Source organism: Opisthorchis viverrini, assembly GCF_000715545.1.
Source record: "Opisthorchis viverrini unplaced genomic scaffold opera_v5_120, whole genome shotgun sequence".
Taxonomy (NCBI): Eukaryota; Metazoa; Platyhelminthes; class Trematoda; order Opisthorchiida; family Opisthorchiidae; genus Opisthorchis; species Opisthorchis viverrini.
The window spans coordinates 1,346,412-1,370,339 of NW_008751779.1; the positions used below are offsets into that span (position 1 = coordinate 1,346,412).

The following is a 23,928-nucleotide window of genomic DNA, read 5'->3' on the forward strand; positions in this document are numbered from 1 at the left end:
TTCTCAGTGGATTGCTGGAACATGCATGAAAGTGAGCCTTAATGAATGTGATGAACCAGGCATGCCAAAGCCTTAAGGAGAATATCGGATCGACCCTTGCTGAACATCAAATATATAATCTGCGTCACCAATCGTATTGACGTTGAAATCGTAGTTGAAAATGTCAATTTTATTCTGAGATGTCACTTATTACAACTTAAGGCCGGAAATATCACGCGTCATAGGTTTAGTCTGTGCTGTCGGAAAGACCTGCGTGTAACATCACGTCCACTGTTGCCCATGTGACCAACGCCAGTGATGTCCTCATTCGCATGCTCATTCTCATACTTGATTTTTTGTGTTTCGATCGATGTATCAATATGCGCGAGAAATCCAATGTTGTTTGGTCGAAAAAAATTTCCGAAACGTTATCATCCTGTCCTCGCACCTTACCTTGATTACAGTGCTCTTGACCCGAATCGATTACCTTACCTTAATAAACACGACAGTTGAGAGAAACAATTTCCCTCACCTTATGCGAGCCTTACCATTAAATCTCTGTTTGTGTTACGTTGTGTGCTGAGAAGCACCACGATTAGTTCATTAGTTCATTATTCGCCTGAGCGTCATCACATTTGGCTTAATTAGTAGTCAGCTCCATAGCAAGAATAAAGTGGTAGGAACTCACCCGAACCGCTGACATCTACGCGGATGCGTGGGTGTCTTCTAGCAAGGGACGCAGGTGCTTGAAATCCCGAAAACACATTACCTACGCGCTTGTGGTTTTCGAATGCATATCTAGTTGCATGCAGTTCAATCATCGTCACCTCTCAGCTTGGTATCTTAAAGTCCGAAGTGTGTAAACCATGTCCGTATGTGATAAATTTCCTCATTCAGGATCATCCCAAATTTAAGGCTGTTTCAATTCTCACAAGGCTTTTCATCAGAATTCCTATAAGAACTAGGGGTACTCATCAAGACTCCTCGGACAAGAGACATTATGCACAGTCCTTTGAAAACGTAATCCCTCTCCAAGGTTGTGGGTGAGTCCCCTTCCAAACAGTATTCCTATGGGATGATTTCATCGACGCCAGTCCACTGATGAAGTATATTAGTTTGACACCACCTGCTACGAACTGATCCTAGTTGTCTTAGGCTGGTATTGTTTGGTTGTAATTGCAAGACGTTTTTCGTAACCGATTATCAGTCGAACCGAAATGCGACATCTGCATTTGTATGCAGGTACGTGTTTGCGCTAAAGGTGATCGACCTCTCAGACTGTGCTATCCACGCGCTTACTATCACCAACACGCTATTTTGTCCCGACCATATTGCCACATAGACAGGCCTACATACCGGTCACTGCAGTCTACTCAATCACGTTACTGTTCACCTAGGAGACGTTCGACGGGTGTGTACCATGTGTGAGACGAGGAACCGAGTGTAGAACAGGCCATCAGCTTGTCCGCACATTGTTTAAAATACAGCTTCGGAAGTCACCTACTTCAGCTGCATCAGTGAACGCCTGAAGAGTGAAGTAAACTATCCGAAAGATCCGACAGTCAGTTTTCTGTCCTAGCATCAAACGGCCTCTGCACTGACAGCCTTGGATCCATCCAGCCCGATGATGGAAGCGTGACACAACTTGAAGCCCCGGCTGATGATGATGACAATCAGCCGGCTCGAGCAAATACGCCAAATACGCCATGACTAGTTTGACGCCAACAGCAGCTGAAAGCTAGGACAAAAGAGGCGCTTTTCGAATCTCTTGTCCATCATAACAACAAGGTCAAGAAACGCAGCTACAGGAAGCTCGAAATGGCTGGACTCGGCAGCTCAACCGCAGCAAGGACGAACGGCGGAGGATGCAATGTGAATGCACCAAATAATCCGCTGCTAAATGACAGTGCAAAGTAGTTTACGACTGTCTGAACTCCACTTGTGGACTGAGCACCAAACTGACCCCAATTCTATGGGAAGCTGACACAGGAGCGAAACAGACGTCCCCTTCAGAAGTAGTGGATATATGGTTTAGGCACTTCAACACCAACCGACATGCGTCGACTGGACTGCGGGGAATAGATCTCCTCATAGATAGATGAAACTGTCCTGAAACGTTCTCCAAATAACGAAGCGATACAAGAGGCAAACACGGAATGGCAGAGTGAAATAGCAGCTGCAGATGACCTGCTTGTAGCTAAACTGTGCAAGTATGGTTGTCCGACTCTAGAGGATGTATTACTTCAACTGACTAGTGTGGTCTAATAGAAAGAGGAATTTTCACCAAAATTCAAGGATCATTTGGTCATGCCCATAAATGAAAAGGAAACAAGACTACCCGACAACTACAGAATTACCGGTCCATTGAGCTGAACGGACTAGCCTCTTACACAGGTGCTATCCAACATCACAGCTGAAGGAATCGGATTAAACATCCGCAAAGAACAATGTGGATTCCGTGATGATTATGGCCGAACGAACTTGGAGTCTGCTGTACAATAGGTCTAATAAAAATCCCGCGTAAGTACTCAGCCGTTCCAGACTCCCTTCAGAGATTTGAAGAAGGCCTCTAGTTCCGTCAACCGAGGACTACTGGAGGCCGTCTTTTTTTAAAAAGCACCGCCTTCGGCAAAGTCCATCAACCTGTTTCGAAGCCTAATTCACGGAATGAGAGTGATGGTGCAAAAGAACGGGTCGACTTCGGGTAATATCGACGTAAACCGGAAGTGCGTCCTTACCCTCGCTCTCTTCGATCCTCGTGTAGCAGCCATTATGGATATAGCTTTCATGAACGACGATGCTAACGTACCGCTGGAGTTTCGGTTTAGTGGATATCCGTTCAGTGCTGAACGTGTTGATGCGAAAAGTCTAGTTCTCTAGATAAAATCTTTATTCTCAGGTTTGTTCGTACCTGTGTGTGATAAATTACCGAATAGCCGAAAAGTTTTGACTCCTGTTGAGAAGTCCGACCTGTGTATTAATGTGGAGTAGACTTCTGCTCTGCATCAGCCAGGTGGACTCTCAAACGCTCTTTCGCGCATCAAGACTGGAAGAGAATTGTGGACTATTGCTTGGGTTTATGTTACCTCAGAAACATACTGTCTGCTAACTTGACCGTCTTCATTGAGCTGGGTTCCCGCGCTGCCCAGGTTAGCATGGCCTTTGGATTTGCGGGAACCGGAATCGGCGAATGGAGATTAAGGTGCACTTGTATAATGCGTCGGTTCTATCTGCTCTCTTGTACGGCATTGAAACAACCTCCAGTACTTGAACAACTTTTATGTGCACCATCTCAGGCGGATACTTGGTGTTACCTGGAAAGAACGAGCACAGAACACGGATATCCTCCAACGGACGCGCTGTGACAGAATGGATACTGCAACCACATTCAACAGTTTACATTCAGCCAAACTTGGTCGAAAGTCTATTGGCGTAAATCTAGTCAACTGGGAAGTGCATGCACAAAAGAGAACGCTGTGAAGCGAAACTATACGAGCTGGAGTCTCTCAAGTCAACAATCGCCAACTTCAAGTCAGAGGGCTGAAGCGTACAAGGCTTAAGGGTGTCATTGGAGCTGCTGGATCTGGAGACCGAAAAGGTTTGGTCTAAATGGACCGCAGATCGTGCGTGTCACGGCTGCATTGGAGTCGTCGACAACCAGCGGACACGCTTTGATCTGCCAGCGAAACGTCGGCGGATAAAGTAAATTTACCAAATCCACCTTAGCTTTGTGTTGCTACCAGATAGCTGAGCATGCGACGGTGCTAGAAGTGGTTTTCCGTGGCCATCGATTATTCTATAAGTGACTTTCGGTGATCATTTTGTGAGTGGAATTAGGTCGAATCTACAGAATGACATGCGGAGGTATTCTTGGTCAGGCTTATTAGTAATGCATCCTCAAGTCCATCCGAAGCGGAAACCACCGGGTTAGACTACCAGACTGGTCTCGTCTGTGTGAACAAAGCCCCTTCCAAATTCCCTTGATATTCCAGAGCGCTAACCCTACAGATTTTGGAGACCATCGTTGTACAAATCTGGCTGAATGATGTCCAGCACTGGCTTGCCATGTGTGACCAGGATGAATCCCATGATTGACGCTGGTCAGCAGTTTCCCTATGCATGCGCTGAGGCTCGCATCCACTTGAATTGACAATTATGAGCTCCCAGTTGAGCATGCCGATGGCTTTAAGTTTGCTTTTTCTTCGGTTCACGACATCTAAGTGGTTACACATGAGGGTCACCGCAGTGCGTATATGGCACTAGGTATTGTGCGCAGGCGCAAATCGCTTCCGTTCCGTATGGCGGGCCAGTCCGTCAGCCCACTGTGCGTTTGGAGGCCAGATCACCCGTACGAAATTTCGTATCCGAGGCTTTTTACCCAACGTATGGTAGTCTAGATGTAAACTGCACTATCTGCCCCTAGGTTTTGAGGGCTTGTTCATCATGATATCGGCATAGCGATAGAGCCAACCGATGTGATGTCGAACCTTGGTGCCGTATCGAAGTTGGAAACCACCATGAATCCCAATGAGGCCGGACACCAATGCAAAAAAAAAAACGAAAATTGCGATACGTACTCTGCATGACAGCCTATGGAAACAACAAACGATGAGATTGCAAGTAAACATTACTCGCTAACCTAGGAGATCGAAGTAAGGCTCTCTAGACAGGTAGAATTTACTAGGATACAGAAATCGTTGGGATTCGTGAGAACAAAAACTGAAAGTGAGAAAACCTATCCGCTGTCTTCCGGGAAAAGTGGATTAAAAACAGTGCTTGCTGTCAGGTCTCTTCAATTCACCCTCAAAGCAAAAAGACTTAGAAAACGAACATAAAGGCATCCAGGTGAAAGGACCACAAAGGTAAAAAAACGTAGCTCCATTGATCGGAAAGTTGGGACCGATAACCCACTAGAGTGGGAGTGCTGGACAGCCACTGAAGCTAGCTGTGAGATTGTAACGTTCGTGCGTATATACGATGGGGTTACACTAGCGACTAAAAAGCCAGATGGTGAATGTGCGACGGAGAAGGCAATTCACACAGTAGCAGCTTGTGGGAAACTGCGTGGGAAGTCATTCCGTGGTCTCTAATTTGACTTCAAGAGCTTGGAGATTGGCTATCACCGGAGTCATATCCTTCTTTGCGCTCAGCGCAAAATCCACTGTTTTGCGACTCATATGTTGCGGAGTTGGTGACAAGCACAACCGTTGTATAAATCTTCAGAATCTGGGATCTTATTTTTTCAAGTATCCTCAGAGGACTGGGGCAGAACCCATACTGAGCTCGTAATTTGTAGGGGATTCGGGTGAACTAGGGATACCCACACTTTTCATGATGATGGCATTCTGTTTCAGTAGGCCTGTAGTTCTGAGTTACAAACAGAGTTGTCCTGTTTTGTACCAGCGTTGATGATCTTCAAGAGAATAATTAGAGAACAGCTGTCATCTGTTATCTTAAGGTCAGCATTCAAGGATATCGTCCGATCTATCAAGAGAACGTAGTCACGTGTGTGGGTTGCCACTATGATCAACAAGTCATGCCATTGGTGGGTTGTTGATTGGCCTTGAACGAAAGTGTTAAGTGTGAATCACCACAGCATCCACACAACAATTGGTCTGAATAGATGAAATCAGTTGTAGAAAGTGTGCTCCTGTTGCTCCACTCCGCCCAATCATGGTGAACGAGATTTTCCACCAGATTTTTCACCGTGTGTACCCACAGGACAGCAAGCTACAGGAACATAGAGGAAAGTTTCAGCCTCTCCAAGAAAGCATAACTAAAGAACACTACACATATGCTGCCTTTCAAACTATTTTTCCACTTCAACACATCGCGACTGACGAAATTAAATCACTGGTGTTTCTTCAAGTACAAAGATGGGCCCACAAAAGCTGTTGAGTTACACATATGATGTTATAATCACTGCAAAAACGACATACAGGGGTGTTGAATAATTTCGGGAAACAGGACGAATTCGGCAAGTATAGCAACGGTTCGAACTCAATGCATACTGCTTCATCTACTGTCATTTGAATCTTGTGGACTGCTACGTTCTCCTGTAACAAGAGAATACTTCTCCAGCTTTCTTTATGCCAGCGCATTTCTGAAGCGTAGCAGACTTTAGGGACAGTTTAGCCGTCTGAAAAGTTGCTACTCACTCCAATTCCTCATCACTGAAAAAGATGGCAACCACAACAAGGAGCTGTTTTCGAAACCTATGTTGAACGATTCATTCCACTCTCCCAGTTGACTGAAACAATAGATAACCATTTCTAAATCCTGAGATTCTGTTGAATTCACTATCGTTTTTGATTTGTTTTGGGTTCTGGCTCAAAGAAAGCTTCATTCCGGATAATGGTTCTTATTACTAACTTGATCTTCAGGAGCTTCGGAATTTCAGCACTTCTCTGGGTACCCGTCGCTTAGATAGTTCAGTGGGTACCGTCCACGATGAACCAAGTGGGCTGTCCATTTCACTGGATCGTTGTATAACAGACGGTCGATTATCAGCTAATGTGAATGCGTTTACCAATCGTCTGCATCCAATGACTGCGAACCACGGGACTGTAGGCCTTTCAACCATGCTTGAGATTCGCGACCTATTGCATTGTGCTGTGAAGACGATACATGTTTACCATGTTTTTATGGGTGCTTTTTTTTCTTGCGGTCACTCATTCCGCTCGAACGGTTTTAAATGTTTCATAGCCCTCAGTTGCACCATGAGGACAGATATTATACTGTTTTCTGGATCAACGCAACAAATAAACCGACGATTTGTGCATGACAGGTTGCTTCAAAACACGCCATGGTGAAAAGGATCGAGATTCGGGGCAGTCTCCTTTTTCGATGAAACGAATACTCCACATGGCCTGGTGTTTCAACAAGAGTTGCTTACGACAGCATTTTCACATAAATCTGCTTGCGAAGTCCTGATATTTACTGCAAAAACCAAGAAAGCACTGGCTAGTTGTACTCTTATCTCCTCATTTTCGCCCCAATACAGGATCAGCGTCTTGACAAACGTTCCTACGGGACCAAAAAGAAGTTTACAGGAGTGGATACTGTTATGGAATGGTGATGTTTCTTATTCCGGCTTTGTGGATCCGACATATTAATAGTTTTTATACGGGGGCAGACAGTTCGCCTGGCTGCACATAGCCATATTACTTCTTGCTATCTCATCCGAATATAACTGGTTATTCCTAGCGCAGCTGATGAATTCCAGAGAAACTTCTTCGTTGACCGACCAAAAATGGTCTATTCTGAGAGGTAATGTCTCGTGAATGTGGTATCTGTCGAGACAACCTATCCACCGGCTATTCGTTTATCATCGTAAATAAACCATTCTAGGGCAGACATAGTGAACAAAATGTTCGGTCTCGACAAAATGCTGTTCAATGTTTAGCACTTGATGTAGGTACATTTATTCTGAGCCGCTGTTCAGTCGTTATCACGGACAGCCAAACTGTCGGTTTTGTCTGAGTTAAGCGGAGAAATCGATGGTGGAATCGGTCGGTCGATTCAACCATTTCAAGTTAGCTCATGGCTATAGCTAACTGAGACAACCTTCACAATTTCGGTATGATCTGAATGTAAATGGTGTGTCCTGTTCGCATTTAAACTCTTATGAAGACTACAGTTAATGACTCCAATAGCACAAATCGAACATATGCTTTAGTAGGCGATCGAATTTAAGGTGTGGCAAAGTAGGCATACAAACTTGAAAAAAAACTGTAATAGATCCAGATTGACGGATGTTGTGAACAGAATGCACTTATGAATAAAAATTAGTGTAAAGCAGTGAGAATGATAGAAATTAATGCTGGATAGTACATGGGCGAGTAAACTGTGATTCGAATTGGATATGCGAGTTCAGTGATCTAGTTTTCAAATCAACATCTTATACAACAGAAAATTGGATGGTTGGTAAAAAAAACGGGATTGTGGTCAATTGTGGCAAAAAGGATTTACAAAGCGTATGATACAAAAACCTTTGAATTATAACTTATCAGGTAATTCGTGTGTATTTGCTCGGTCACAACGCGTAACATCAGAAGGAACCGAAATTCCGAACGGGTACCAAGAAGATTACTAGCCTTCAGAGCTGACAAAATAATAACTATTCTTGGAGTGGTACGCTCATTCACAAATTAAGTTGGTTTTAACGGGAAGCTCGGTTGACTCCCTGGTTTATGAGAACTGATCGTTCTTGTAAAATCCTTCTGAAAATAACAGTAGGCCGACGTAGCCACAATGGTTTGTAACTGCGAAAGCAGTTTTTTCAGGTTTTGTGTTCAGCAACTAGTAATTGCTCAGTCGGAATTTATGGATGAGTCTAAGCAACTATTGTGGTTTCTCGATGCCATTAGCATTTTAGTACATTCCGCAAAGATATTAGGAAAGCTAGTGTCTTAGTTGGTCGACCTTACGAGGTCCCGTTCTGCTCGAGGTCGGGGGATTATAAGTGAAAATTGCTAGACCGTGCCATTGAGAAGGACCGCTGAAACCACATCTAAGGCAAGCATTTTGGCATGGTACTGTCATGACTAATTTAAAATGAAGAAACGATATCCTGTTCAGTCGTTTCAGATATATTTTGCGCTAACCAAGAATATCGGTGTAATGAGTGAGACTCAGCATCATTACTCAGTATTGGTATCTGGATGTCCATCACCCAGAAATGAGCAGTGACTGTATTGCTATGGCTTATGAGAGAATGGAGCCAATTCTAATCTGTGGAGTTTTTTGGCGCAATAAATGAATGAAAGAGATCAGATAAAACGTTTGTGAATCCTTCCAGGGGTTTAAAAATTAGGACAACTTTTGGCAAAACTAGTAAGGATATATCACAATCCCACTACCCAGAGAGATGTTTTAGGAATCTAGTTGCTTCTTTCACCGGTACACTAGCGAAAATATGGTTCTATTTGAGTAATCCTGTCAACTGTAACAAATCCAGTGTGGCCAGATCTGTTGCTGGCAAGGTAGTCAAAGAAAGCATCAAATAAACGGTTTTCGTTGGTCTAACACTTTTTAATATGGTTTCACAAAAGGACTGAAGTAGTAGAAGTTTATATTTCTAGAATGAAAATTTAAGAAGTGATCTTTGTAGGAGTTGGTAAGATCCTTTTCTGACGATCAGCGCATTCACTGAGAAGTAGCTCATACCCTTGTCATCTCATTCCTTATCGTCGGCTCATTCTCATTCTTGCCGACTGGTTCGCGTGTCACGTTTTGGGTCGACGTAGTAAATTCCGGTCTTAATTATACTGCAGTCATTGCTTTATAAAAATCGATCGGCTGTTGCACCTTTTCGGTGCCTAACTGCCATGCCACCCGAAGGTTGCGCGAGGGCCGGAATACTGCCAGGTATCCCAAGCCTAGAGAGGAGAAGTCGAGAGGCAAAGGTCGGGTTCGAACTCGAACCTTCTGGTCATTAAATTTGCGCTCTAACCGTTTGGGCCACCTCGCCCCCATTACTTTATAGCAGTACATTTTATTGTCCTGTGCTAGGGGTAGAACATAGAATGGTCACTTTGGATGTGAAGGACCAAAGTTAAAAAAGAGATTATGTTAGGAGAGGACCAACTAAGAATTCCCCTGTGAAGGTCAACAGTTGTTGAAATATTCAGCTACCGCTTTGGAGAATTTCTGTATGGCTGAGTTGTACTGTTTCGTGTAACTCTGTATGAACTATGTGTTATTTTCAATTTTGGACTCAACATTCCAACCCCACACTAATCTTACCGTTTCAAAGCAGTGATCTGGAATGTTTTTTTTTCACTCAGTAATCTAACCTAAGAGTTTACACACCTACTTGATAGGACCGGTGCGGATAAGGAAAGTCTGCAGAGCGTCAGCGGAATGACGAAGCTTTCTATTTTTGTATCCTGTTTTTTAGCGATATGAAAAAGTTACCGGTGTAAGGACTTGTGTGTGACAGTAGCATAGAGCGTTTAAGCCTACATTCGCATGAGGGTTAATAGAATGCAATGGGATATTCGCAAGGACTACTGACGGCATCATGTACGACAAGCAGTCTGTGCTGAACAAACGGACATGGTACAAATGAATAAATTTGTTTCCCAACATCCTCCACACCATAAGTGCATGGCGTACGAATTGGATTTTCTGGTTAAAAGAGAAGCCTGTTTGTAATTTAGAAACACTGGCGGTTTGTGTGAAGGCCAATGTGATTCCAAGTGCAAACCCTTTGCCCACAACATGGCAAACGCATGAAGAGCAGATGCAAATCAGCCGCGAACCCTTTAGCCATTGACAGCAGACGACAGAGCCTGAAGCAGGGGAAGAACACAACGCACCAGACTGATACGCCATCCATTGATTTCATCTCCCTGGCTGAAGCTAGGTGATATAGTTTTGTCTTTACTGCGTACAACTGTTACTGTAAGTAGAACAAACTACTACCCCTACTGAGACCGATTCATAATAGTCTCCCTAGAGGGATGAACATTCAACGGACTGCTGTAACCTGACAATTGCCAAGAGTTTAGGTAATGATCTCATGTAACAGTTACGTTTACCGTCAACTTGTTAGGAGGAAGCAATACTGGATATCAAGTTGTCCCAATCGTTCCTAACAATAATAGAATAATTCATTTTTTAAAGGTTGGACCAACGAAAAGTGGTCATTAGAGAGGGGTAATTGCCGCAGGGTGTGACGTGCACTGCAAGGCATTTTGCTGTTTTAATGGACGTTTATAAATAGCCAGCTATCCTAACGTCACTTTATTATTTTAAAATCAGATCCTTAAATGGAAAGCGCACTTTTGAGTTGGATATCCAGCCTAGACCGTCATTTCATCCGTGATAAGGACTGTCGGAGTGACACTTGGGAGTCTCGATTTGGGCACTGAACGAATAATTAGAAGGGTTGAGCAGTTCTCGGCACTTCCATGCAACGTCAGCAATTAGAATCATTCCACCAGTCTAATGATACCTACTTTTAAATGTTTTTGATTGATGATATTCGTCTCAGGTCAGGTTCGCTTCAAATAAGCCAATGCTTTTACAGGAATATGGTGTTGATGGTGACAATTGATACTTCTGCCCAGGATACCTGCACCACTAAGGAGAATGACGAAGGAGACGATGATGGTTCGAAAAATGTGGAGAAAGATAGGAACAGTGCATGGAACAAGTGTTTGCAGTCTTGTCGTAAATGTAGAGGTTAGCAAAGTGAACTTTCTAAGTTGATCTGCTCTTCAGGACCACCGCCAAGAGTCTATAAGTAACATGATGTCGTAAAGGAAACTACTCACAAGGTTGCTGAAACCTATTCAACCCACACGACCGGCCCACGACCGGTTTCGCCCCTCTTGGGTCTCATCAGGTAGGTGCAGTCCCCGAGTTTCCTTTAAGAAAATATACTGCGATATCTCGAATATCGTGCCAACTGAAACATGAGGCGGCCTGTGTGCAGCACATTCTGTTGCAGAATATCATAAACGAGAGATTTAGTTGAGTCTTTCGTGAAAACCAAACTGACTTGCAAATGATTGTGTTTCTCGATAACATGATGTCATTTCATCACTTACAGCGCTTTTCGTTTTTATTATTTCTACTCCTAGCTGTCATCTATGAAGCAATTTTCACTAACGCTGGTTAATAAAAGACAGCATCTAATAATGGAAAAGTTGTGGTCTAAAGGACAATTTTAAACGTAGACGGGCATGAAATAGTTCGTCCATTTTCATAAAGGAAACTGCTCACAAGGTTGCTGATAACTATTCGACAGCCCACTTGACCTGTTACGCCTTTCTTGGAACGCGTCAGGTAGGCACAGTCACCGAGTTTCCGTCAACCATTTTGTTGTATTCGTACGGTGGCCGAGCTATTGGGTACGCCTGCACTGAGCCTGCCAGACTACGCGATAGGGAGAAAACAGAGAATTGGGGGCACGGCTTTATTGCCAGGACAAAACATACAGAGCGTCTGCGTAAATATATAGAATGACTAATAGGCCAAATATGGTCGTTCACTTGTTCGCTCCATACAGCCAATGGTGGTGTTCCAGTCGTGAACACTCTCAGGCCCACTACGCTGGTCGTGTGTTACTAGGCCGTGTTTGGTGGGAGCCGCCAACTCACCTACTTTCCGGACGTGTCGAACCGATGATGAGCTTGGGGATGCGTCACTCTCTGCACATGTACTTTTTCTTCTGTCCGGGCGCGCCCTGAACATTCCCCCTTTTGGAGATAGATCATACGTTGGTCCCTCCCCTCGAGATTTCAACAGTGCTCACTGAAAAGTACTCACAAATCTCTCAGATTGAACATTTGATTGAGGGTGGTACGATAAGAGCTTAGTGCACGGGCTGCGACCTTCTGAGTTCCTCTTCCAAAACGAGTCAGGCAGCTTTTTGAATATGTTCGCTTTCGTCGTCTGTGTCTGGTAACAGACAGTATTCAGTGGCCTGTCGAAAGGTTTTAGCTTGTCAGTCCAATCTAATCCTAACAAATCCAATCCAGGACGATCGGACACATGACAGATGCCACTTACATTGATACCATCAAGAGTCATGGAACATTTGAACTCACCAGTGAGTTTCAGCAAACTTCCAGATGCACTGCGTGCAACTTGTTTGGTCCTGGTTAATGCTGGGCTGCCAAGGAATATCCAAGTTCTTTTTTAGATGATCGTAATGTCTGATGCCGTGTCCAGCTGGAGACGAACAGGTTTGCTGTTAATACGCAGTGATACGTATTTCCTCCTGTTTGCGTGTGGGCTTTGATGAGCAACCAGACCAATGCGAGCGTTCGGAAGCATGGAATTGGAAGTTCTAGTTCGAGAATGCCTCCTGGGTGCTTGCTTTCTCTCGTCATGACACCGATCCTCTTTGTGTCCCATACGGGAGTACCTGCTGCAGCGGTGTCTTCTGAACGGCCAAAATTGACGAAATGCCACTCACCACATTTCCAGCATGTCGAGGGTGGTTTCTTGTCACCCTGAGGGACAGTATGCTTCCGAATCGCATGAACAGTATTGCCGGGATCACTTTTTTTGTACCATGACTGTATCACGCTTCAGATTCATCAGGCGCTGGCATTCCGACGTAATATTCTGTAGTGTGGCGTCTGGGTTCTGCTCAATCTTGCTGAGGATTCTTGTTCTCATGTCTGCGTCTTCAGGAGACCTCAACCCGCACACAAATATAAGACATTTGAACTCATCCTCTGTCATGCTTCGGAGGTTGAAACGTTCACACTCCTTGTTGACTTTGCCGGCGTATGTATCCCAGCCTTCAAAAGCATTCTTGCTCAAATTCATACAGTGAAATCGACGGCTGACCAAGGAAGCCTGTTCTCCGAAGATTGACGATGAAACAGCAACGGTTTCATCGAAAGTCAGGTCACTTGTTTTTCGTGGCAAAATATAGTTCTTAAAGCGTTCATGTTCGGCCACTCCAATTTTCCTGACCAACTGTCTTGCTCTCCAAGATTCTTCTCTGCTTGGTTGTTGGTCTGTTCGCCGAGCTTGGCAGTTGGATTGCAAACGCTTCATCACCAGTCGATTACATCGGCAGTGCCCGGACGACGATGTCCCCACGACGGATAATAATATGATCATATTTGTTTTTTTTTTCATCAAAAACTGTCGTGCAACAGATAAAAATCAGAAGACCTTAGTTGCTGCCAAGATGTCAGTATCTGTGTAGGAGTGTGTAGCTCGTCCCTTTACTGTCAGCCGGATTCTTCCTGAAGTAGATGTGATATCCACGTGAAAGCAATCCGTGTTCACTAAACACCTTTAGATAAAAAAAAATAACGGCGGTCACATACTTTCGTCGCAGCCATCTTTAGTTTTTCTGTTGTTTAACCCTCAGGCGGTTTCGTTGGTCATTGTTGGTATTTGGTATGATCGGTTCGGGTGTCTGTGTTTTTAATCTTCTGGGATTAAATGACAGGCGTGATTGAAAAACAGGTTCCTAATTCATTTTCATGATAGAATACCATTTGGTTTTGTCGCACGGTACATTCTGCCGATAGGTGGACGGCAGGTGACAAGTCAGTGACTTGCACTAGCGGTTCAATTGCAGGATTACTGACTTCGGCAAGCCAGTTTTGATTGGCCCATTCGGGTGGCGCGTTAGCCGGACGTTGACCGTGCTTACGGCGCACACGAGTGTGAGACAGACACACGCAATTTGACCGAATAAATTGTCTTGCGACTGCGTCTACCGCACGTGTTGGGTTGACGCGGGCTCTGATGCAGAGGTTCGCTTGGGATCGCTTCGCTCAGGTGAGTCCGCTTTAACACAAATAGCTCTGATTCTTGGTGTCTGCCCGAGACCGGCAGATGGTCCATGACGAAATGTGTGCTCAGTATACTCAGTGCACAGAACTGCCTTGAGGAATGCCTTTTAGTCAGTTATTTCGTAGCGTATCCTAATCAGTGTGAAAATACCCTAGAACTTTTTGTTGTTCCGCCATCGCCTAGCTCTTTTCAAAGTCCGTTAGGTGGCCTGGATAAACTTTGCATACATCAGCTTTGGCTAGGTGGGTTTCTATGTCCCTACTTGTATTTGTCACGCGGACGGAGTAGTCCTGCACTTTGTGGTGGGTCCTCTTCGAACTCAGACGAAGTGTGTGACCTTGGAGCTGTGGAATAATTGTGCCGCTTGTTGGTATGCGAAAGCACACAAAACACTTGTGGTTACCACTAGGCTATCGACTGGTGTCTGTCGTGTGTTCCTAGTGAAAACACTTAATTTTGCTGCTAAACAGTGACCACGAGATCTATTTGGAACCAGACAAACATAGTGAACTGAAGATGATCCGACGGTCAGCTGAAGTACAGTTCAGTGCAACGCACTCACAAGAACCCTGCTGCCAGCGCTGCGGTGAACTGAGAGTGTTGTTTGTTCAGTTGCAGATTGAAAGGTTTCTGGGCCCATTATTTCTTCCGCACGGTCGCTTATCGTTCAGCACCAGTCATCGGCCTCGTACCTGCATAATGCCTTCCTTAACCTTCCCCTACATAGTTTATTGCACGATCTGGTGTAGGAACTTATTTAGGTGAAAGTTCGGATCAGGGTATCCCCACGAGGTGAGGCTAGTCATACCTGGTGTAACTCGGGCACCGCATACATTCATTCGCAAACTGGCTCGGCATGGTCCCTATGTGGTTCACATGACAACATTCGCAATCTACGACAAAATACGATTTTTCACATACGAAGTCCTCCCACACTGTTATAGTTCTACTTTCTGGAGCGCAGTTTGAACCGATCACCAGTCAGTCTCCAATATGGTTTGCAGCTCATTCCTTATCACCTTTAGGTCATAGTTTTTGAGGTAGTCGGAAAAACCTGGCAATCTCTGATTGGTTTCAAAGCTTCCTTAACATTATGTCAAATGCCCATCGACATGGAACCCAAAAACATGGACTAATCTGCAGGTTTAAAAGCTTGTCTGTGCTCACCCATAGATTTTCATTCATTCTCAGAGAACAAGGCATCTTCAATTTCAATCTTCGTTTCACTGATACTTCATTGAACGATCTTGAATCTGAGCAATTCTGTTAAGATTATGGATGATCAATTAATCTTAATTTCGCTCAAAAAACGCTTCGACGGGTTTTTCCATAAACTTACTAGAGTTATCCCTCCCAAGAAAGCATAACGGGGAAGGAGACAGTTAACCTCGGTTTACGAAGCCACCAATATAGTTCCTCCATCTTTTGTTCGGATAGGTCCCTCTAATGACATTGCGTCATTCCCACGTTTCCAATCTAACTCCACGAATAGAGATCGGCTCAGTCGGTGACGGATGTTCCGTTCATCCCGTAATCGTGCGTCACTGGCATGATATGAGTCGATCACGTGTTCGACGCGAGCGTCATCTGAACTAGAGGTGAAGTTGAAATCAAAATTCCCCCTAGCTATCATACGTTACGCTGGTTAGGTAATGTACGTCACGTAGGCCAGGCCTGTGCTGAGTGGAACCGACCGAGATGTGAACAGTGTATGACCTGGCAACAAAGTATGGAAACTCTAACCAGTAAACTGAGTCGGGTCGACAACTGCCGTCCGCCTGATGGGGACCCCGGGACTCACGTGACCAATGGTTAACGACATCAGCAGAAATGGCTCAATCTCACAATCAATGACGGACATACATCAAAGCCATCGTCTTCAACACATAGCTACTCAGTTCCCTAAGTAACTGAACATGCTGTCGCCTCCGATGCTGTCCACACCCACTTTCCGGTGATCGAACTGCTGGAACCAATGTGCCTGTGCTAAATGGTTTATAGCTCATAAATTGAACGGCAGGACACTTCAAATGGAAAGCCACAATGGGATGAGTCGCGAAAAGTAGTAAATGAGACGGACATTCGTCGAGCTCACCAAGAACGGCTTTGAAAATAATCGTAGCACAACGAACAGTAGAAGGATGGGTACTGGACGCTTAACGTAGGAACTATTGGATATGTCGAAAAAATTTAGTGTTACATGACCATCTTTAGCTGTACGACAAGCCGAACTACCTAGTTAGACACACTCACCTCATTTCAGTCACGGTCTAGTTATTTCTGAACTCCGTTGGTTGTTCATTCGTCATCTGACCGTTCAATTTGGTCTCTGAAGACCTATTCTGCCTTGAATTCTGATCTGATACTGAACAGGTCCTTGTTGCATCTCTCTGAACTGCGTGAGCTAATCCATGTCTTGCGAAAGTATACATGGTTGGGACCGAAGTTCTGAAGCTCACACACACGTTACTCGTATAGTGGAAAGACAGATGGGAATAATTACATTCACGCAAACTACAGCACGTTGTTTCCGCGACAAGATGCGTTCTTGCGCCAATAAGCCTCAAACTGAGTTCAACGCTCTTTGTAGTGCGAACGCTCGCTTCCTAACAATGCATCTGTTATCAAGCATAGTTAGTTGCTAGTAAAAACAAAAGAATCGAAAACTGTCGAGGGGAGTGTCAAGGGAATCAAGCGTCAAATAAACTGGAGCAGTGATTTCTGTTTCCGTTTATGTGGAAATGGAGGAAGGAATTCTTCACTCCCTATTTTAGAATCATCACCTTTGCCTGGATTCTCTCGGATCTGGTCCCTTTGGCCCGATCACACATGCTCGCTCAACACAGTGTAAGCCCACCGGATGCTCCCATAATTTATCAGTACTGTTTGGTGAGGCAGCTGTGAACGCAACTCACCTGGCAGGTGAATCTCTCACATCTAACTGAGAGAAGCCGTGTAGTTGGATATGCTTGTTCAAATGGCAGTGACTGGATACTGTTAGAATAACCTGTGATTGACTCAAATAGTATGCAGGTCAACTGGCTTGACGGACCGGGTCGTCTGTTCCATCAAAAAGCGTGAAAACTGATTAGCTAAGTTTGAAGATAAGGCCAGCAATCCACAGGATTTGTTGTTCTTCTCTATTCGCAGCCTTTCGGCTGCTCTTCTATAGACCTTAGTTGTCAGGCGACCTAGGGTCTTTATTCAAGTTACCTCTTAACAATTTTGACCATTTCTTTGACGACGTAATTCGGTGGGCTAATTTACCTCGGATCGTACCAAATAAATTGAGCGTCATATAGTATAGAATCCAGAATTTTTAACTCAACAAACACACGTTGAGCATTTTTCAAGACTCCGAGGTTCTGTTTAGTTGTATGAGGCATGCAAAAAAATGAAACGATAAATTATTTAAGAGCGGATCTGTTTTCATTCATGACTATCCTAGGTTGAACTTCAAAAAAATCTAGATAGCACAGATTCGGTTTGGTGGTGTCCGTAGTGCATGACCGAGTGACAGATTATAACCAGCCTATCGAGTAACTCACTCGCAGATTGGAAAGATGAACAGTGTAAACAGGCCGCCCCATGGTTTGAACCTGTAACTGGGACTTGATATTGACTGCCGCATGTTCTTAACGATGTTAAGGAATAAAAGCACACACGAAATACTGTTTACCTACTAAGTTTAGTGTAGGGCCGATTCGGAGTGTCTCGGGACAGCAGTTCAAACAGTGAAGCTATGTGACCTCCAACCAGCATGCTGTTCCTGGATCACCGTGATTTGATGGGGTTCGCAGAAAGCTCTATTTGCTGTCCCTTCACTGAGAGGCTTTTGTTCTCCTGTATTTGGTGTACTGGTTTACTGATTGAGTTGAATTATCCAAGACCCCTTCAAATTAGAAAACAAACCTATATTTGGATTCTGGTCCACTTTCCCATGTCTTCACCTGTTCTTATGCGTCATTTTCTGTTTTCCCTCAGAAACCTTGCCATCTATGCAAATCAATTCAAAGGTGACACCATTTTGGACCGCTGAACTTGACGGAGACGACAGTTCCGAAGCTCATCCGGGAAGGGATGAATTACATAATATATTCGAATTGGATGAGCTGGCTAGTCACGCCATGGAACTGTCCCTGGATGAACGAGGTACCTCACGACCACAAAAGCCTCCCATGGGACGTCTCCGTCGAGTGGCTCCGACAACAATCACTGGTCAACAAAAGCTGGAATTCCCGGGAGTATTTGTTCAAGGCTTCCGTAATGGACACGTAGATTTCAATATTCCGGGGATTTTGCAAGATTCCCTGAAGCCTACAGACTCCATCGAAGTCAAGATCAATCTTTTCACTCCAGAAATTTCGGCGGGAACAATGGATCCTTTTCATTCTGCTGCTTTAAACCCTCCTAGTCAAGGATTTTCTACACAGACACACAGCACCAACCTTTCGGGTCGATTTAATCACTCTTGGCGAAATCCTGTATCGGCTGATCGGCAGGGATGTGATACGATTCAGGTTTCTCACAGGCTAGGGGGTCCGATAGAAACGCATGCTGAACTCGGTAGCGGATCGATATTCGACACAATGTACACTGACAGTCAGTTCAGTTACAGCACAATCGACACCTCATCCAACCGTCAACAGCAAACACACCATGGAACTCCGATTCATAATCGATTCGGCCTGGATTCTACTGATTCTGGACTGAACTTGCAGTTTGGTAATGGGCAACTAGAAGCTGCAGAGCATGTGGGACTTTCTACCGCAATACTTTCTTCCGGTGTCCCATCCAGATTCACCCACTACCATTTCTAATCAGCCTGATTGTTATCGCCGTCTATTTTTGCTTTCTTTTGTTATGGGAGACAAGCAGACACACCTCACAGTTCAGGGACTAACTGGCGAAACGACCTAGCGTGGTCAAAGATAGCCTTCTTTTCCAAGAAACACCAGCTTCCCATCTATGGACACGATCTCCAATGTGTGCATTTCTTTACATATTTTTTCTACCAAGGTACACTAGTTATAATTACAGATACAAACATTTCATATACTTCATAATTTGTACTCAGTTCTTATTGTCAATATTTTTACCCATCCAATATCTATGTTTCTCTGAGCAAAAAAATTCGTTTGAACGAAACTGACAGTGTTCTTTCTCTGTTTGGTCTGGATGAGCAAGAGGATTTCCCAATCGTTCAGTTTACTGTTTGAAGCGCACACGTGTGCGATGAACTCCGTGGAAGTGGGGGTATGTGGTCCATTTGCACACATTTCACTGGCAGCGAGCACGTGATCTGGAAAACACCGGTAGGACAGGTACGGCCCCAGTGGCAGGCGGACTTCAGTGTATCTGCGTTTCCCTCCGAGAGTGCACCCACGAGGCCGGCTGTTGCGATGTCCGCGCATGGTTGTACCTAAGGTTGCTAGATCTATTGTTTTTTCGTATTCGAACTTGACACTACTCGCTCTAATCCTTTCGCCAAGTCAGCTGGCTAAAACAGGTTTTTGCTGGTAATTGCATTTGGTGAATGGCGTCGATTGTTGCCGTCACGGTCTGCGTTTTCGCGCTGCTCTTTTTCCGAACCTATCACCGGTGTCCGCAAGCTAAGCCGGTGGTTTGTACGAATACACTCCGGAGGTGTCCTTTCTGCCAAAATAGTCCAGTTGTACATGGATCTGAAATAACGCAGTTATCAGCTGTCCTGACTCTTCGCCGTTCGGTTAACACGGCTGGTATACGTGAGGTAAACTGTTCCTGCCCACTCGAATGAGATGTGAAAGTGATTCTACTGGAATGTGCCTTAGAAGCAGGCATTACTCAGGTATCATTGAGTCAAGTTTTCTATTGATTAGTACTGAGCGGCCACGATTTCGTAAAGCCAGGCATTAATCGGATGCTCTCCTTATTTGGCGTTTTCTGAGATTTCAGTAAAAAATTGGGGCGTTTCTAACAGCAAAGATATCATGTTTCCACACCCCCTTCTTAGAGTACTCCTTTGGATGGAGTCCTCACAAGAGTTTCCTATGATTTCGACGTACTTACTATTGAATCTTGCCCAGAACAGTCGAACAGAAACCGAATAGCACCGTTTTGGCCGGATAGAGCTGACAATATTCTTGGAACCTGTGCTAGGATAGACACAAGTTGACCACTTCTGGGTACGAGTTATTCATTCTAGACAAGATTGAATAGTAAAAAAATTTAAAAAAACTTTCCTTGTATGGGGATTTTTTTCCAAAAGAGAACATTGTTGCAAGCTCTCGGTAGAACGTGACTCACTTGCTGTTCGACATCCCTATTTGTTGTATGGATTTTCAACTTCTTTCCAATTAATGCACCGCTTGCAAAGCAACATAAATTCCGTTGTCAGTAAAACTAGGACCAAAGTATAGGGGAAGATTTCAGCCCTTACAACGCTTTTTGTACAAACCAATAGAATGAAAATGGTCCGCATTTCTGTCGTAGCAAACCTTAAAAAACAGTTGATTTCACAGTAACCTTCGTGCTTATAACTGACCACATGTCTGAGCACGAAGACTTCGCAACGGACTATGAAGTATTGTATATGCATCTTTTGAGAATGATTTTTACGAGAGTGGGTCCCGGGCAGTGCAACGACTACGGAAGACCGAAGTGCAACTGAGGATGTCTCAGTACTTGCAACAAATTCACTGATTCGTCTGATCTGTACAGAATTTCACGCTAACTTCACTTGACCAGTTACGTGTCGCATACATTTATGAGGGTTTTTCGATGAAAATGCTCCGTATCAAGGAAAGATAGCACGATCAAACTGTAAGGAAAGTAATAAGTTTTTAAAAAAATAAGATCACAGTGATGAAAAATCTTGGGATATTAAGGGGTGAGTCTCCAAGTCTTTAACCTCTATTCGAACCTTCGAAGCCGAGCAAAGGACTGGTGACAACGCGTTAAAGACCCTGTAATAACACCCTTTCCAACCAGATTAACGAACGAGAAATTACTGCGTCTATAAACTGGACGATTTACGAACAAATCTCCCGCCGATTGTTGGTAATGACAGTTATCCTTTGTGTGGTCACCGTCAACATATAACTACTCGGGCATTTCCTTGCGGTGACCAATCTGGTTGGGAAACTGGAAACAATATTGCAATCCATTCTAGTTGACTTATGTCAGATCAATCATGCATTCGAGCAAGTTCACCGTTTCCAACTATACTATAATGATCAACAGAAATGCTCTTCCATATGTTCTGTCAAATGAGACCTCAAACAACTATGATCATTTGAAATCGGACCAACGGTTTAGTCATTTTCGGAGTCCATAAGCACCGCCTGCCATGACGATTGAACCAAAACGAAGGTTTTCGAGAAATACACTCATTTGCAAATCAATTTGGTTTTCAATTTGGGACTGCGTCTACCTGATGAGCCCCAAAAGGGCGAAACCGGTCGTGGGCTGTCCAAGAGTTTTCAGCAACCTTGTGAGTAATTTCCTTTATCAAAACGAAGTTTATTTAAGTCATAATCCATATTCTTGAGGTTAATTTGGCGATGTTATTCGCCAACTTCCATCCTTCAAAGCCGTCTACGCCTGCTCACATAGCATTCCTTGGGAAATGGCACCCAGTCTGTTGGTCGTATTTTCTCCAGCTTGCGTGATCGCTGTACATGGCTGACCTGTTTAGATTTTTGTGACACTCTGCCCATAATACCCCTACCGTTTGGGGCATGGTCATTTCGTCGAACGTTGGTCGTCGAACTTTGGTCTAACAGTCACCTAATGAAAGCTTGGTCACCTCTACCACTGGAAAGATGAATTTATGTCATCGAAGTGCCTACAATTAACAGACAATTACCGCAGGCACTTCAACTAGATATGCATACTTCTAGTAAAGTACAAAGGAAGTTCTAGAAACAAAGTATCACTCATTGGAGTTTGTTGATCATAGTAAACTTTTTGGCTTGAATATTATGCGAATTTTCGCAACGATCAAATAGGTAAATTATCACATGTCTAGTGTACTGTTTTATGTGACTGGTCCTAAGCACCGCTGAACCTATTCTTCCGTGAATTATTAAAATAGTTTAAGTAAATGATGCACCGTCAGTCCGAGAACTTTCGACTTTTTTTTACAAATGTAACAGACATGGAATATGAATTCCGAAGTAACTGATGACGTGGCAGTAAATGGCATTAACACGAGATGCTTCTTTCTGATAGACATAAATAGGCCTTGATATACAAATAAGGCTGGTGCTGGTGTATCTATATAGTTCACATCTCGAGCGTGTATATCAGAAATCATATTAGTGTTGACACTGATGCATCACTGCTGCAAAACGACAAAGTTTTATTTAATCATACTTAAAGCCCTAAACTGAAAACTGTGGTTGACAGAGGAACCTGTTGCTAGCCTACCGCAAACATTCTGAGGTGCCTATACCTCCGACCACTCGATAGTGTGATGTATAAAGAAACGGAGAGTACAAACGCCGCTGACATCGACCAGCCAATCCTTGTAATGTCTGTAACCAAGTGCAAGGGGAATCACGTAAACCCAGAAACAATAGACGAAGCTGTGGTTGCACTGAGAGGCGGAACGCCTTCATGGGAAATTAGTTTTCAGTGAAGAATATTACTACTAAAAATTGCCCTTTCAGAGGATGGAGACTCTCTCGTAATTGGACTCAATATTTATACCCCTTTCATGGATATTTACAGTCGAAATCATCCTCAGAATGATTGGAATATCTTTATACAGTAATACTAGCCTTACCGGAATTCACCACAACGGCACATGCACCTTCCAAAGCCCCAAAAAACTCTCATCAAGTTCCTTCGTACGGTTATTTTCTCATCATCTGCGGTTTAGCTTATACACCATGGGCTCCCTCATAAACATAGTCAAGACCAAATTATGGTGGGTCACAGTAAATGTGTGAAAATTCATTGTCTGCGCATGTGGATGTTACGAAGGAAAATGTACGTGGCTACGGTGCGTATTTGCGTCGCTTAGCAAAACCGTCTGGCATGACGAGCGCAACTAGACATATCACTTCAAAATAAATGACGCAACGAGTCATCCGGTATAATGTTCGTCACCTATTATCCTTATTACATAGCTTGGATCGAATCGACCTCAGACACTAGACGGTGACAATCAAAACCCTCTTTCAAGAGCCCATTCGTTAAAGGTGTGTTTTCATCGACCTATAAACACAGGTATACGGAATTACGTTCGAACCAGTGAGATGGCATGAAATAGTGTTAAATGAACAACCATTGTCCTTTTTGTTTGGCACATAGTCATATTGATAAGGTTGCTTTGATGTTGCAGTGTTTCTCTAAAATGTTTTTTTTTGAAGATTACCTTCATGAGCCCACTCAATACACTACTAGCCTGCTCGAAATCAAAACGTTCCGACACACTGACGTAGGAAGAGTGCGGTGGCTTTGATGTGCGGGTGAAACATAGTGCGATGTATCATTTGAATTGATTTTCACAACATTTGTGGGGCTGTATCCCATGAGAGGACAGGGTTTTGTGGAAAACCGATACAAGTGATATTCTGAATGTCATTCGACATTTGTTTGAGTGAGGGTCTTTAGACTTTTCGAACCAGAGTGAGTCCTGTAAGGCAATCGGTTTCCATGACTGCCAGTGTTCTGCTATACGTT

At 44.0% G+C, this 23,928-nt stretch overlaps 2 protein-coding genes across 2 annotated transcripts in view; one reads left to right on the plus strand and one right to left on the minus strand.

The window, feature by feature from the left end:
* Positions 1-14,197: 14,197 nt before the first annotated feature.
* Positions 14,198-19,076, plus strand: T265_13955 (hypothetical protein; the record flags this gene model as incomplete). The annotated part of the gene is made up of 2 exons (XM_009171321.1): positions 14,198-14,241; positions 18,255-19,076. The coding sequence occupies 2 exons, from the start codon at positions 14,209-14,211 to the stop codon at positions 19,074-19,076; spliced, it is 855 nt and encodes a 284-aa protein (XP_009169585.1).
* T265_06129 (hypothetical protein) overlaps positions 15,650-23,928 on the minus strand; it is a gene marked incomplete at both ends in the record, with an annotated part of 52,488 nt that continues 44,209 nt past the window's right edge. Inside the window, one exon of the mRNA XM_009171315.1 lies at positions 15,650-15,848. Coding sequence (XP_009169579.1) covers positions 15,650-15,848 — 199 coding nt within the window. The remainder of the gene's footprint in view (positions 15,849-23,928) is intronic.